This window comes from Apaloderma vittatum, unplaced genomic scaffold (assembly GCF_000703405.1).
Source record: "Apaloderma vittatum isolate BGI_N311 unplaced genomic scaffold, ASM70340v1 scaffold832, whole genome shotgun sequence".
Taxonomy (NCBI): Eukaryota; Metazoa; Chordata; class Aves; order Trogoniformes; family Trogonidae; genus Apaloderma; species Apaloderma vittatum.
The window spans coordinates 21,357-37,986 of record NW_009701682.1 but is presented as its reverse complement, the minus strand read 5'-3'; the positions used below and the strand labels follow the sequence as shown (position 1 = coordinate 37,986).

The window sequence follows — 16,630 nt, the reverse complement described above, 5'->3', positions numbered from 1 at the left end:
TTTAAGGCCAGGCTGGATGGGGCTCTGGGCAGCCTGATCTAGTGGGGGATGTCCCTGCCCATGGCAGGGGGGTTGGAACTAGATGATCTTTAAGGTCCCTTCCAACCCTGACAATTCTATGATTCTAGGATTCCTTGGCTCTTAAAAATTCTATATTTTTACAGGCATCTCTTTTTCCTTCTGTCGCCAAGCTTTTGGTGGGTATCTGTGGCTGATGTGGCACGTGCTCCCTTTGGTGACTGGCACAAGTTGATAAGCACTCAGCATGATGCAAGCAGCGTACATTTTATTGAATGCAGGAATTGTTGCTCTCTAGTAATTCTCTTTATTCAGAGGCTGTCTCGCTGATCTGTCATTCTTTTCTGCCTCTAAACAAGAAGCAAAATTGCAAAGTGCTCTGAGAACACTAAGGATGCATATGAAGCGTAACTTGGTCTCTGAGGCTCTACTTTGAAATAACACCCAGCACACTATGCTGTCGGGAGTGAAACAGTTTAAATCTGTAACCTCAGTTCGGAAATAGCATGTGTTGGTGTCATTTCTTACAAAAAGAGCAATTTATTTTTTTTTAACCCATTACATTCAGATTCATGCCACGCATCTTAAACAGATTGGACGTGTGAAGTTACTGAGTGACAATATTTGGCCTACTATTGGGGGTTTTTTTAAGCTTCAGAAGTAATAAGTCTGTTCAGAGATAGGCTTTCTTAAGGCCTCACTTCTATGCAAGTGTCTGTGCTTACAATGTGAAAGTTGCAAAAACTTCAAACAGCACGATTTTATTATTATTTTTATTATTCCAACGTAGCCTACTGAAAATTGTATTTCCCATTCATATTACTCTCAAAATATATTTTGTGAGGCAACAGGCTTCAGAAGAAGCTCTGCAGCAGATCGAAGAGTGAAAAATATTCCGTTTACTGATGTACTGTGCTTGAAGCCAGGCTTAAACATCAACGAGAGACTGTTCCGTGTATATATTTGTGTTGTTTTTTTAAGACTCATGCAAAGTTTTTGACAGCATTACCAGCCAAGTGTCTTTCCAGCAACATGGTTCTGAAACAGTGGGAGCCCTTCGACTCAGTCGTTTTACTCCAGTTAAGTGAGCTTGTTTTAGCTGCTTGCCCAGTCAAAGTACGTCGCTACAAACCTGAGAACTGAATTAATTTGAATGTCTTATTTGAAAGTGTCGCCTTTGTATTTCTGCTTTCCAGCTGCCTTCCTGAGAGATGAGATGTAATTCTTATTTATAATATGCTGGTGTGGGGTGGACTTACAACTGGGAACATGACAACCAGACACAGTTCATGTTCATTTACTTTCTACTCGTATCTTCTGAGAGCCAATTATGAATAGGTAGTGTGACTGTATCATTGAGAATACAATTTTCTTAGCTGCTGTTCACCACGAGGAGAGCAATTGTTTTGCTTTATAGGTGGGGAGTTGAGATGGGGAGAGGGAAATATTCCTGCTAGCTAGCCTTAGACACCCGATGGGAGACTATGCTTCTATAATCAATAGCAAGGTAATGATCACCACTGTTACCTGTAGGTATTCTTTGCTCTCATTTGAGAGATCCAGGAAGACTAGAAGCTGGAAATCCCAAGTACTCTGAAGCTAGGCAGTGGTACTCCAGAGGACTTGCCTAATGTGGCCAGACTAGTCAGTCAAAATGCAAGTATGCTATGTCTCAGTTCTGGGGACAAGCATCTTCTGTCTCTAAGCGGTTTAGAACACACGAAATGGAAGAGTGGAAGTAAAAGCATTTGTGTGATGCTTTTGCCTGTCTGTTATTTCTGTAAATCATGTATGCTTCATCTTTCTCTTAACTCAGGAGACAAGTATCTCAGCATCTGCCAGGAAGTGGGAGACTTCACTCTGAAGTAACCGATAAGCAGGTGTGAAGCATGAAGATCAACTCCGCTCTTCAGGCTGCTATTGACCTCACAGCAGGAGCTGCAGGTAATGCTGGAGAGAACTTAATTGCACAAATCTTCTGAGGGACAATTTTAATACCTTTGACAAGTGTAAAAGCAGTATCCCTGTTGCTATAAAAAGCCTTACCTTCTATATTTTAAGGGTATGGAGAGGAAGCAGCTAACTGAAGCCAGCATTGTAACTTCATCATTATCACACCTTCCTGGACAAGTGCTTGCCAGGCAGTGAAGGTGTAGCGCTTGTTTAAAGCTCCAGAAGAAGATCTGAATTTCAGTGTTAGTTTTCACGCTTATATGAGCTTAAGAGTCGGCCAGAAGTAGAGGTTCGAAATGAACCCAAACTGTCTGTAAGTGACTGAGGTGCTGCTTTTGACACAGGAAACCTTTCTAGTTGGAACGGGCAGGAGGCTATCTGGGGGGTTACTGGCTCAGACAACCCCACAGTGTGAACCTTTAGAAGCTGGGAAGCTCAGACTGGTGATGATGAATTCACTTCCATTTTGCTCTAGTCTGTGCTTTTAAGTTTTGCTGGACCAGTTGTGACTGTCACAAACGTGGAAACAGTTGTGTTGTCTTGCTGCCATTACCCTATTGGTACATCATGGCTCAGGGCTGAGTCAGATTTTAACTCTACCAGGGAAAAGGGCTTGTCTTGACATTTCTAAACTGACAGGGTTTATACAGAAAAGGTGAAAGGAAAGACTTGTCTAATACATTTTTGTAAGCAGTTTAAATGATTTCATGTTCTTTCTTTCCCGTGAAGTAGCTATTACAGTCAGTCTTTTTATGATAGTGTTAATGCTGTGAATATGACAGTATTAGTGGTGTTAAGTGCATTCAAGGGTAGTTATCTGAGGTCATTTGTCACAGTAGAGCTAACCTTAGTGCAGTGAGAAAGCAAGGGGTTACAGATAACGTGAGTCCAGTGTGACACCTTCATAAAGCATGTTGTTTGTCACCACATTTTGCCCAGTGAATACTTGCTTTATTAGCCTTTGCAAAATGGGTTATTGACCAGACAACACTTCCCTTCCCTTCCCTTGCAGAGAGGAGAAGTGTTCTTGCTATTATTCTTTCATTGCCTTAGAAAAAATGTTTCAGTTAGTCTGTTCTTTCTCCTTGGTGTTTGGGGCCTCAGTAAAGAGCAGCTGCTGTATCTGCTCTATTTCTCAAAGTAGCAACTTAGTATCTGTGCAGTCCTTGGTGGCTTTGTGGATGTTCCCAGGTGCTTAAATGGGAAGTACAATTGCTTTCCTTCCTGATGCTTTAGTTCGGAAATGCTGCTGTTGACATCCAGAGCAGTGGAGCACTCGGGCTTAGGAAGTTGCCTCTCTGACTTGAAGCCTGGTGTGTTTCATCTGCTGCTACAGGAGCTGGAAACTGGCGTTAGTCTAGAAAAGCATTTGTCGTGGGTTAGGGCTGGGCCAGCCACTAACACGGACAGAAGCTCTCTAACCCCCTCTTCCCCCCCTAAATGGGAGGAGAAAGGGAATGAGGCAGAGAGACTTTCAGGTTAGAGAAGAAAAAAGAAAACTAGAACGGCTTTAATGAAACAATAATAGAAACAATAGTGGAATGATAAAAGTAAAGAACTATATACAACTATAGATAGTATTTCATAAATCCCGACTCCCCCCCCCCCACCCCCCTGATGTCAGTGCCCACTGGTGCTGCAGAGCAGGAGGCACTGGGGCAGCCCCAGGATCAGCGATGGCAGGAGCTGGATTCGGGAACTCAGGATCCGGATCAAAAGCAGGAGGTCAGATGGAGTCCTCCTCGGACACTGGTCATTCCAGAAAAGAGGAAAAGAGGAAAAGAGAACTCTCATGATCACTCAGTTTATACTAAATGTGACGTATATGGGATGGAATACTCTCGTTGGTCACCTGTCCTGTCTATTAACCCCTGGAGGTGCAACCTTTTACTTCCTTGTGACCCCTCTTACTACCCGGCACCCCCAGTGTGGCACACAAGAGCCAGCAGTGGCCTTGGTCTCTGTAGGAACAAGTATCAGCAAGAGCCTGTCTGCATCCCAGTCCCAGGCAGTAACTGTAACATCAGGTGTTATCACTGCCAGTAGCACACACTGTCTGCAGAAACATGCTGCTGACTTCAGAAAGTGCAGCCTTTTAGAAGAGACTGAAACCTAAAAGTAAAAATCGCTGAACAGGACTGGGTTTTTAGCTAAACCCAGGACAGCATTGCTTGGTGATACTATTCCATGGCAACATTCGGGCTAACAGGGTGTGCGTGCTTGAGGTTTGCGTGGTTTTTGACAGTAGAGTGTAGAGTGCCTTAGAACTAATTGTACTGTTTTCTTCTCTGGTATAGTTCTTCCTTCCCTCAGATAAGGTGAAGGAATTGAGATCTTTTTCACCGTGATCCAAAATCACTGTTCTTGGGTGTGTTTTTTGTTGTTGTTTTGTTTTGATTTGCTGTGGATTTTGGTTGGGTTTTTTTGCTCTTTCTGTTGTAATAGATTGTTTTACTGTTCCTCTAGTATTTATTTTCCATAGTCTTTCCACACACTGGCTTTGTATTGCCTATATTCATTGGCAGTGCTCGTTTCTGTGTTACACGTCTCCACATCCTTTAGAAAGTGTGTTTAACAAGGAAAACAGCTAGTTCCTCCAGCAAACACATAACCTGGTTATACCTACCTCTCCATGTATAGTCATGACTGGCTGGTAAGTGGTGACATACTGTGGCAAGTGTTGGTTCAAGCCCACTGACCGGCAGGGAGAGACAAAGGAACCACGAGGTTGCTCCCTCTGCTAGATTTCCGAGAAGGAGCAGTAGGCGGAGCCTCGTGGGGTTGAGATAAAAACAATTTGTTTTAATGATGAAACAGAAATGATAACAATAACAGCGAAATAGCAGTAGTGTTTAACCAGATATAATGCGAGTAATATGTAACGCGGAGGTCTCACCAAGCTCTCAGATGGAGAGGTGGAGAGAGAGAGACCCTCATCCCGATCAGCTCCCTCTATATACCCGGAGCATGATGGTATCGAATATCCCCTTGGCTAGTGGCTGGTTTGGTTTAGCTACCCCAGCTGTGCCCACCTCCCAGCCTCCAGTGAAAATTAACCCTATCCTAGCTATCCTGTATCCCAGTACAGCAAGTAAATTCTGAACAAGAATAAGTCATTTAGCTGCTTGTGAGTCATAGTCCTTTGCCTAGGATCTGAGCAACCTCTAAGCACTCCACTGTTCCTGTGTTGTTTTTAGGACGACACTTGTCTAAACATTCGAGCAGAATTGACTTTTTCTTGTTTTTCTGATTTGTTTTGGGTTTGTTGTTTGGTTTTTTTAGACACTTTACTGTTGGCTGGAAGAATTACTGTTTTTCTTTAATAATTTAGGTATTAAGGCTTATAAAGTTCCTTGCGATAGTTTAAGTGGGCTGCTCATGCCACCTCTAGTAAGACTATAAGGAGAGCCCTTTCTCTTCTTGGAGCAGCTGTTCACAGTCAACAGCATCTGTTTCTATTTCAGTTTCTTTACATTATCTGCATTTACAGATAGTTATTTCCCTTTCATAGCTGAAAAAACATCTTGATAACTTGCCCTCTTTAAGGTATATGCGTAGCAACTGTGCTTTGGTTAAAGGTCAGCTTCTGGTTTAGGATAGTTCTTCTCTCTTGCTAAAAGAGTAAAACCATAAGATTTATAAAGGATACACCTGTCATGCTTCCTCTTAGCTATTGGCCCCTAATAGATTGCTCTCAGTGCATGCTGGCGTTTCTTACTGAAAAAGTGTAGCGTTAGCCCTTTCTGCAGACTGCTGAATTGAGTTAGATGTTGTGGAAGAAGACTGCGCTGCGGGCAAAGTGGTTATTGGTGATACTGATGGAAATATCTCGCAAGTTTTCGGGGTATTGACCTTGCCGTTCAGTTTGGAAGAGATAAGGCATTGAGAAACTTTACCCTTTTGCCCTTTTGCAGCTTATCCTGGACACTTTCTTCCGGTGTGTGGGAATAAATGTAAATAAGAATCATCTGGAGTTTTGAAGTAAAGAGTTTGAGTCTATTGTTACCAATTTATAGTGCTTCATCAGCTTGAGCACTCTCTCAGCAGTATTCCTCTTGTCCTGGGGGAATCTTTGTCTCACTTGATTACAAATCTTTCAGTTTCTTGTTGTTTCTGGGATGTAGAATCAGATGGCTTGTGAACTGCTGCATTAACAAGCAAGGGAAAATATTGCTTGACTCATTAACATGAGTGACCTAATTGCAGAATGATACCTCTAATTCAGTACCCTTTTATGTAAGTGAACTGCTCCATTTAGATGCTTGCTTTTAGTAAGGTAAAGAAATGTTTAATAAGAGTTGAGCTGTTACTGCTCTTATGCCTATTTTTTTTTGTTGGGTTTTTTTTTTCCGCTTCAGGTAGCTAAATTCACTGCTGACAATTGATGTCATTGGGCTAAAATCAGTGGACTTGTCTTTTCCTGCAGAGAATTAATTCATGACATTTAAAGGCCCCTTCCAGCCCAACACATTCTATGATTCCATGGTCTTTGCTTTCTGTATGCTTTTCCTAATAGGGCCGTTTGTGTAAAGGTGTTTCAGTTGTGATAACCTTCAGGCACCCTTTTCACTTCTACATCTTGTTCAGGTGGGACAGCGTGCGTGGTGACTGGCCAGCCCTTTGACACCGCCAAGGTGAAGATGCAGACATTCCCCGACATGTACAAAGGAATTGTTGACTGTTTTGTGAAAACCTATAAGCAAGTGGGGTTTCGAGGCTTCTACAAGGGAACCACGCCAGCACTTGTAGCCAACATTGCAGAGAACTCCGTTCTGTTCATGTGCTATGGATTTTGCCAGCAAATTGTGAGAAGAATTGTTGGAGTAGACAGGAAAACAAAGCTCAGGTTAGTAATAGAAAACTGTTTCGTATTTTAAAATAAATAAATAACCATGCAACTGCTACTTGCAAATACTGTATTGTCAGGGTGCAACTGATGTCCCCGGCCTCCCTCTGCCATTATGCAGTGTAGTAAGTTTTGGAATATAGACATTTGTGCTAGGATATGGTGTCTTAACTACATCAGAGCCATCTACTTGCCGCTGCAGTTGGCTCGTTTAGATAATCACAGACTTACAGAGGTTGTAGGATCATCTCTTGAAGTGACTGAAACAGCATGTTTACAGTGTATGCAGGGAAGGTAGCTCAGAAAACTTTAAAACAATATATGTAGACTTACTACTCCAATCTTTGGAGCAGGGTACAGACTAGGAGTGTAGTTTAGATGTGTAGCAATAGGAAGTGCCTCTGACGTCTAACCCTTCTTGGCTTGGTCAGGTCATGGTACTTTTTGGGTGGGGTGTGGCTGTTTAATACATTGTTGATTGAAGAGTAAGTAGTGTGATTGCATGGCTGTGCTAGGGGAAAACACTAAAGGATTTAAGTTTACCTGAAAGATTTCTCCCTTGCTGCTGCTCCCTTGATCGTTTCACCTGGATCCTTGTGGGGGCATCTTTTGAGGTGAGAGAACTGTATTGACATGGGCTGCAATGGTGCCCATGTGGCCTGTCCAGGATGTCTCCACCCATTCTTATTGTGGAAGAGTGAAGAAGCCTTTGCAGTGTGCTGTAGGGGAGAAGAAACTCCAACAAGATGGCTAACCTCCAGACACAACAAGTAGAGAACTATAGTCACCTTTATTACTTTTGCTGTTTAAAATCTGTGGTAACTCTTTTAGCCTGAAGAAGAAAATGGCGTGAAGTGACAAACTGAGGTGAACCTGGTCATTTTTCTTACCTGTATGCAAGTAACTGCTTCTCTCTTCTTCATTATTTTGTAATGCTTGAGATTTTTCAATATCAGCTATAATAGTTTGGGGTTGCTTCTGTGAGCTACCTTTTCAGTCATACCTTTAAATGACTTTGAAATAAGCTTGCCTAGCTTGCCTGTGTTTAGGGACACCCTGGTCTGTGGCTGAAGCCTCGCAAACCAGTTAGAAGGACAGTTACAAAACAGCTCTTTTTTCTGGTTAAAGGAATACATGCCACTGATGCATGAATCCAAAAAAACCAAACAGAGAGAAAAGTACTAAATTTCATTTATCTTTTAACTCCATTTAGTCCAACAAAGTGTAATTTAATTCCATGACAAAGCCTAAACTGAGACAACTGAATGAAAAGAGACAAATGCTATATTTCATTTGTTTTCTTCAGTATCTATTTAGTCAAACCAAACTGATCTTGTTCTGTGCCAAAGTCTAAACTAAGAACTATAATCTGTGTTCACCTCAGTTTGACTTTCTCGGTACGTGACTAGTCATCTTCAGCAGGTTATTTTCTTTTGAAAAAACAAGATAAATGCCTTTTATAGAAGCAGCAGCAATGTAACAGTAGAGGATGCTTGCTCCTGTGATATGTGATTAAAACTCTCCCATTGAGAAAAAATACTGAATTAGGCATTTTGAGTTGAGAGGGAACTTGAACAGGATTCAAGGCTTATTACTTCTGCAGTGAGGTCCACTATGTTAAAGACCAAAGCCTAAACAATGGGTCTGTTTGAATTTTTCTATGTAGAATTAAACATCAGCAAGCAGGCAAAAATAGAAAAGATTGGATTTATGGCTACATGTAGTCCTTTATGTACATATGTCAGAATTCTTTTTGTCTGATAGCATCTGTTGTGGGGTTTTTTTATGTTCCTGAAGGAGGAATGATCCTGTGCACGCTTTAGTGCACAGAAGAAGGCACCTCTTCCTTATTTTCTTACCCTAATTCTCAGTGTGTAACCTTATTGCCTTGCTCTAGCTCATAGCTTAATGACTGCAGGGCTCAGCCACATACCGTGTTTTTAACTCTTCCTTGCTCTGTCTTGAGCTTTAGTGGGTTGCATTTCGGATCCCTCTTACACAAAGCTTTGCGTGCTATGAGAGGGTTGTGTGAACAATGTTGCATTTCTTATTTACTGCATATTATTCCTAGAATCACAGAATGGTTTAGGTGGGAAGAGACCTTAGAGATCATCTAATCCAACCTGCCTGCCATGGGCAGGGATGCCCTTAACTAGATCAGGTTACTCAAGGCCCCATCTAACCTGGCCTTGAACACCTCCAGGGAGGGGGCAGCCACAACTTGTCTGGACAATTTAGTCCAGAGTCTTTCCACCCGTGTACTGAAGAATTTTTTCTGGAGATTCAGTCTAAATCTATTCTCCTTTAACTTAAATCCATTTCCCCTTGTCCTATCGGTGGACACTTTTGTAAAAAGTCTCTCCTCAGCCTTCCTGTAGGTTCCCTTGGAAGGCAGTTTTAAGGTCCCCCGAGAGTCTTCTCTTTTCAAGACTGAACAATCCCAGCTCCCACATGCTGTCCTTGTAGCAGAGGTGCTCCAGCCCCTGGATCATCTTTGTGGCCCTCCTCTGAACTCATTCCAACAGATCTATGTCCCTCTTACAGTGGGGACACCAGAACTGAACGCAGTATTCGAGGAGGGGAGCAGAGTAAAAGGGGAGAATCACCTCTCTTGACCTGCTGGCCACACTCCTCTTGATGCATACCAGGATGCCGTTGGCCTTCCGGGCTGCATGAGCACACTGCCGGCTCATGTTGAGCTTCTTGTCTATCAACACCCCCAAGTCCTTCTCTTCAGGGCTACTCTCAACCCACTCTGTGCCCAGTTTGTATTCAGTTGCTGCTCTGCAAGCAGTTACTGATTTTTTCCACTTTGACAGTTCTTGTCACTGCCATAATCTGAGTGTCACGAGCTTTGCTTCATGTCGCAACTTTAGTTCCATTACACTTCTGTAAGGTGTAAAGTTGTAGCTTTAGTCTCTGATACTGCAGATACACAAAACTGCTGGGCATGGGGCAAACATCTCCCATGTATGGAAAGGATCTCGGTGCAGCAGCAAGGTCAGTCTCAGCTGTGCTGACTCCTGAGGTTCTGAAGAGAGAAGCTCCACTTGTTCTGTGCTGTTGTGCAGCTCTTGTCCAACACACCTGTGTCTGTAGGAAAGCCTTTAAAGTGTATCATAAAGCAGTCTGATCCTGGAGTGCCAGCCTTTTGAGTCCTGGCAGTGTAGCAGCTCAGACTTTGTGATGTGTAGAATAACTGCAAAGTAAGCCCGAGTTTTGGAATACTGTGAGTCACTGCAGATGGCAGCACTGTTTTATTTTCCAGTGCTGAGATTTATGTTCATCTGTCCTGTCTGTGATTCACATGGTTGCATTCACAGCAGCACATCCATACAAAGATTACAGTGGTCTGTTATGCCTTGCTTTCAGATTTCTAGCACCTTCCACTGAAAACTCGTACTAATACTGGTAAGTTGAATTTGAAAACACATCTGTATGTGGTGGTTATTTCTTCTGTTCTCTTTGAGGACATAATTAGTACCCAGAAGTGGCACAGTAAAACAAGTCTGTGGAAAGGGAGGTGGCTGAGTCACCATCCCTGGATGTGTTCAAAGATCGTTTAGATGTGGTGTTGGGGGATCTGGTTTAGGGGTGAGCTTTGTAGAGTAGGGTTGATGGTTGGACTCGATGATCCCAAGGGTCTTTTCCAACCTGAATGATTCTGTAATTCTTTATGAAGTCTATGATTCTATGGTTCTTCTATGAAGTCTTTATAAAAGCCAGGAAAGGGGGAATTTCACAGAATCACAAAACAATAGGGCTTGGGAGGGATCTCTGAAGATCATCTAGCCCAACCAATATAGTGTTTATTCTGCTGCAGTTGCTTAGGTATAGCAAAAAGGCTAAAGGCTGCAATGTATCTTCTTCAATGTCAAAAGGATGCATTTGAGTTGTATATGAAGGCAGGATGAGCTAGGCGTTTCATCTCCCTAGTTCAGATAACTCCCCTTTTCCCTTGAGACTCTCTCCTCCAAGACAGCATGTCAATTCTTCACATACTTAGAGCATCAGTTCAGGAAGCTGGTCACTGGTGCAGTGGCTCCACTGCGCTGAAGGTGAGTGCCCAAATACCTTCTGCAGTTTCTCTCTTGCAGCGATCTGCAGAATGCTGCTGCAGGCTCCTTCGCCTCCGCCTTCGCCACCCTTGTCCTCTGCCCCACAGAGCTGGTGAAGTGCCGGCTGCAGGCCATGCACGAAATGCAGTTGACGGGAAAGATAATCCAGGGACGTAAGTAAGTATACAACCGGCCCGGTATCTCTGAAACCGTTTTACATGTATTTACTGTTTTTAATTCTGCATTGGCTCAGTGCACTGCTAACCAGAGACGAGTTGTGGCTGGGAGGGTTTGCAGCCTGGAGACCTTTCAGGTGTTGGTAAAGCTGCATGTCAGTGAAAGCACGATCTTGTTCCAAGTCGTACTCGAATTCTGTTGTCTGCATAAGGGGTCTAACTCTTAAAATTGTCGCTGCGGTTGCCTGTTGTTTTGTACCCTGCTGTAACAGCCGTTACCTGGCTATTAAACATCACTAACTGGATCAACCTCTCTATCAGTACAGTTTGGTCAGTAGTGAAGGGTGTTATTCAAAAGGATGGTCCCCTTGGATTTTACCGTGGCCTGTCAAGCACTTTGCTGCGGGAAGTCCCAGGCTATTTCTTCTTCTTTGGAGGTTATGAATTGAGCCGGACATTCTTTGCTTCTGGGAGATCAAAAGATGAATTAGGTATGCTGCCTCTTTCCAAGTGAATTTTAGCATGTTGTCCCAGGGGACACATGGGAGGGGGGGGATATATCTTTGCATAATGATGCAAAGCAGTTGTAAAAATACATGTAGAATGATGGAAACTGGATGTACAAAATATGGAGGTCTGCATTTTTGTGTATATGAAGCAATGGATTATTGAAGGGACCACTTTCCAGTGGAGCGGGGTATATTATAATAGGGAGAATAAATACGGTGAGCTAACAGTAGTACTACAGACTTGCTTAAATATCTGAGTCTACAGCATAAAACAACTCTGAACCATTTCATTTCAGCAGCAGTTTAGAGTGATTTTGAAGTTTTTTGCTGTATTCTCTTGAACGGTGTGTTCAGGTGTATGCTGAAATGTATGCTGGCCGTTAAATGAAAATATCCAAGGTAGTAAGAGAACACGGAGATTGAAAATGAGACATGAAAAAATGAGGAGATGCCAGAGTAAAGATTTCTCTGCTGAAAGACCGAACAGTAATAACTTGTCTTGCTGAGAGTTAGGATTTCAGCTGCAAGCATTCTAGTCTCTGTTGTTGCAAAATGTTTAAAAACATTTAATGAGAAACACAAAATCAGGTTGCATCATGAAAAATGACTGATCATGAAGTAACTTCACCGTACCAAATAAATCTCTGTACAAGCGATTAGTGATGTTACTCTTTCACAATTAGCCTTGGAAAGTGATTACAGGTTTCAAAGGAGTTAATCTAGCTAATACAGTCAAAACATAATTCCAAAATACGTTTTTTTTAGCATAGCCAGTAATCTAAGAGGCACTCCTTATAACCTTTGAGCTTCTGGTTAGACATGCAATGTACCAGTGGCTTAAAATTAACTTAAAAGGTTGGTGGGGGAGCAGAAAAAGCTCTTTTGTCATAAGCAGGTTCCTCTGTGTTCTGTTTAATTTCTATAGATGAACTAATGCGATGTTTATGTTGGTGGATATTTTGTGGTGTGTGTAAAAGCTTATTTCTTCATTTTAGGTCCCATTCCTTTGCTATTAAGCGGAGGTTTTGGAGGCAGCTGTCTGTGGATTGCTGTGTATCCTGTGGACTGTATCAAATCTAGAATTCAAGTTCTTTCAATGGCTGGAAAACAGACAGGCTTCATGGGCACATTTGTAACTGTTGTGAGAACTGAAGGTGAGTATGTGGCACATCAGCTGAATCTCTAGGGCTGCAGGTGGAGATCTGTACACCCCAATACCAAAAATTGCCTAAGAAATCTCATCCACTGATAATGTATTAGAGACAGACAATAACTGTTTCTAAAGAACAGAGTTAGTGATGCTTTGCATAGTCTGGAAAGCTTAAAATCTAGAAATTGAGACATACTGCAACTGCCATACCACTTGGTTCAGGAAACAATTCACTTGAAGCTATTAAAAGCTCATTGTGCATTAAAAGCAGATAAAGGAATGAACTCCATTACCCATGACCAAACCTATATGTGAAAACTGAAGGAACCAGTGAAGTTCAGTACAGACTTTTTCTTCACCTCTAGAAGTTAAAATATGGCTGATTGAGGGCTGTTTGATCAGTCCTCTCTAGCCTGGCAGCTTAGGCCATCTGCCTCTCTGAAAGAGGCCTAGGCCAGGCACTTCAGAAGAATCCTGCACGTATGAATCCTGGCCCTGTTGCTAGGAAGGGTACTCATCAGAGCAGGAGTCTGACTTGGGGCACTGCTCCAAGATTGTCCTCCTGTTCTTTCTGTCCCCTGGCCAGCTGGGGTACAGCTGCTCAGAACTGTATCCTCAGGTGACCAAGGTAACCTTCTGAAGACCCTGTCATACCTGAGATAGGATTCTAACATAAGCACTGAAGTGGCTGAACTGAAAGACATGGACCTGTTGGAGGAGGTCCAGAGGAGGGCCACAAAAATGATCAGAGGGCTCTCCTACAAAGTACAGGCTGAGAGAGTCGAGCTTGTTCAGCCTGGAGATGAGAAGGCTCCAGGGAGACCTTATTACAGCCTTTCAGTACTTAAAGGCAATCTATAGACACAACCTTTTTAGCAGGGTGTGTTGCAGTAAGACAAGAGGCAATGGTGTAGAGTTACACTAGATACAACAAAGAGGCTTTTTACAATGAGGATGGTGAAACTGGCACAGGTGTCCCAGAGAGGTGGTGGAGGCCCCATCCCTGGAGACATTCAAGGTCAGGCTTGATAGGGCTCTGAGCAACCTGATCTAGTTAAAGATGTCCCTGCTCACTGCAGAGGGGTTGGACTAGATGGCCTTTAGAGGTCTCTTCCATCCTAAAACATTCTATGATTCTATATCAATATCCAGTAACACTGGCACTAGCAGCTGCACCATGAAGTTCAGCTCTGTGTGTGTGTGTGCGTGCCCCTCTAAGCAGAAGCATCACTTCAGTGTCTTTTGAAGGTAAAAGCACAGTGGTTCGTACAGCAAGGCAATTTTGGTAAATTGCTAACTGGCTCTGATTTAATTTCCAGGTGTACTTGCCTTGTATTCTGGACTTAAGCCAACTATGATCCGTGCATTCCTGGCCAACGGGGCACTGTTCCTTGCCTACGAGTACAGCCGGAAACTTATGATGAAACAAATAGATTCGTACTGATACCTTCTCACAGATGGAGAACTAAAGGTTGTCTGAAGATCATTTAAATAAACAATCGAAAACCTGTAGATCACAGTGTGGTCTGAGCAGGGCCAAATCAGTGACCTAATTTTAGGTACTCAACTCCAGTTTAGGATTTTTAATCTTTTAAATTCAGGTGATTTTATAGAGAGGTGTACACGCTGCTTGAATTGGACCAGCAGAACTATTTCCATCTTGCAGATTCTGCACTAGGTACATTGCATGTCATAAATGTATTTTCTTGACCTGTGATGGTGCTAAAAAGACTTATGTTGACCTGCTGGGTTTAATGTAAGAAAGATGCAGCAGTAGGCTGTAATTTCTTTAAGGAGAAGCACTGTTTTAAAATCTCTGCTGTGGTGATGAACTTCCCGGGTTGTTGCTGGCACATCTGGCAAAGTAACAGCAGTCCTGTCTAATCTTGCTGAGTGTGGCTGACCTATGCATACCTCTCCGTTAAGATTCCAGCCTTTCTCCAGCTCCCTTCCACCCTGTGATTTCCCAAGGCCAGGGCAGTTGGTGTGTGACTTGTGTACTCTGTCCCAGTGAACAGGCTTATAAAAGTTGGAAGTGTTCATTCTGTACCTTGTATGACTTGGAGCTTGATATAGTCCTGCATTTGAGAGAAAAACATATGGTTACAGGGTTTAAGGAGTCCATGGAGCATTTTGTTATTTTCTAAATCTTTTCCAAAAGTGCTGGAGTATAATAAGTTCCACTGAATTAAACACTTAATGTAAGGCAGAGTGCTGGAAATAGCTGCCAGCACTGAGCATTCAATTGTAACTTTGTGCAGGCTCCCGTTTGGGTCACCTTGCTATGAATTAGCCCATGTGCTTGAAGGACAGGAAGCTGAAGAGGAGCAGAAAGCCAGAACCAACTTAATGACAACTGACACCATGTCTCTCTGACTTGGGTTGGAGTCATGCCACTCAGCGTGTCTCTTCAGCTCATGTGACTGGAGAGTTAGTATCACCTTCAGGCCTAGAGGGCATGCCTGCTTCCTCACACTACTTAATTAAACACACAGTTAGTGTCAACCAAAATGATGTAGAAACACCTTTTTCTAGGTGCTGCTTTCATTCTTGAAGTAGAATAGTTTTGTTTTTTTTACAAGCGTGCTCTGCATTTTAAGCAGCAGCTACTGTTTGTCCTGGGAGAAGGTCTCCAAGCTTAATAATTCATGCCTCAGGCCTGAAATTGTCCAGAGGGATGTCATCTGCATGCTGTAAGTGACAACCCACTCTTGTGGAAGGCACAGAACAAGCTCCTTGACCCACCAGGATCACCAGGGCTACGCAGAGAGTAGCAACTTACAGCAACCACGATCTGTCCATGACTGACAACAGTCACCACTGGAACAGCTCAGTTTTGCACGTTACACCTTCCCTGTCAGATCCCAAAAACAGGAAAAACATGCTGTAAGTGACAACCCACTCTTGTGGAAGGCACAGAACAAGCTCCTTGACCCACCAGGATCACCAGGGCTACGCAGAGAGTAGCAACTTACAGCAACCACGATCTGTCCATGACTGACAACAGTCACCACTGGAACAGCTCAGTTTTGCACACGTTACACCTTCCCTGTCAGATCCCAAAACCAGGAAAAAGCTTTAGGCGTAGGTGAAAGTATCTCACTGCCTACTGCCTCATGCACTGGAGCCAGGGTGCACTTAACTGGCTGCTCCCTTGCACTGTTACAGCCTCTTTGCTGAAAGGTGGTTGCCACAGTGCCACAACCTCTTGCTTCCCCAGCCTTCAAACTGTTCATCCCCCTTCCATACAGCTGTGAGAAAAGGCAGTTAAAGCAGGACCTGGCTGAAGTATCTGCAGTGTCTTTTGCACCAATTTACCTTGAATGACCGGTACACTAGGGCCAGTAATGCTGTGCAGCATCAGTACTTTACAAGGAATTTATACCAAATGTTTAGATAATTCAGGTAGAAGAGTGAGGCTTTAAGAGTTATTAGACTTCACCTTCTTTTCAAAGGTGTCTAGCCAAGATAATAGTATATTTGTACATGTTTGTAATAGTTATGAAAAGGTGAGGATTCACTCCACAGCAGTGGAATACTTCAATCTATTTCTTAGATTTGTCTTTGCTTTCATTTTTTAAAGCTCACAGGTGTGGTTTTTAATACAAAAGTTGAAGCTTCCAGAGAAGCAAGATATTTAGAACTGAAGCTACAGCAAGAAGCTGGTGGCTGAAAGAGGTGTGCATTTTGAGAGTTTACCTTCTGAAGTTGATGTAAGCAGTATTTTTTCCATTCACAGCTCCTTAAGCTGTAGACATGTATCAGTTGTTCATCTAAGAACTTATTGTTGGTATAGGAATTCATGGGAATAAAGTCTGATTTGATTAACAGAGTACCTGACTATTCTTTATGCAACACTTAACAAGCTTGTCTGGCTGAGAAGCAAAGAGAGCTTAAAGTCAGTGTCACCAAACCTCCAG

General features: G+C 42.9%; 1 protein-coding gene across 1 annotated transcript; it reads left to right on the top strand.

The window, feature by feature from the left end:
- The first annotated feature begins 1,850 nt into the window (after positions 1 to 1,850).
- Positions 1,851 to 14,154, top strand: LOC104268530 (mitochondrial ornithine transporter 1-like). Its single transcript, XM_009879220.1, has 6 exons — positions 1,851 to 1,962; positions 6,559 to 6,817; positions 10,915 to 11,052; positions 11,373 to 11,542; positions 12,556 to 12,714; positions 14,030 to 14,154. The coding sequence occupies exons 1-6, from the start codon at positions 1,908 to 1,910 to the stop codon at positions 14,152 to 14,154; spliced, it is 906 nt and encodes a 301-aa protein (XP_009877522.1). The 5' UTR covers positions 1,851 to 1,907.
- Positions 14,155 to 16,630: the final 2,476 nt, after the last annotated feature.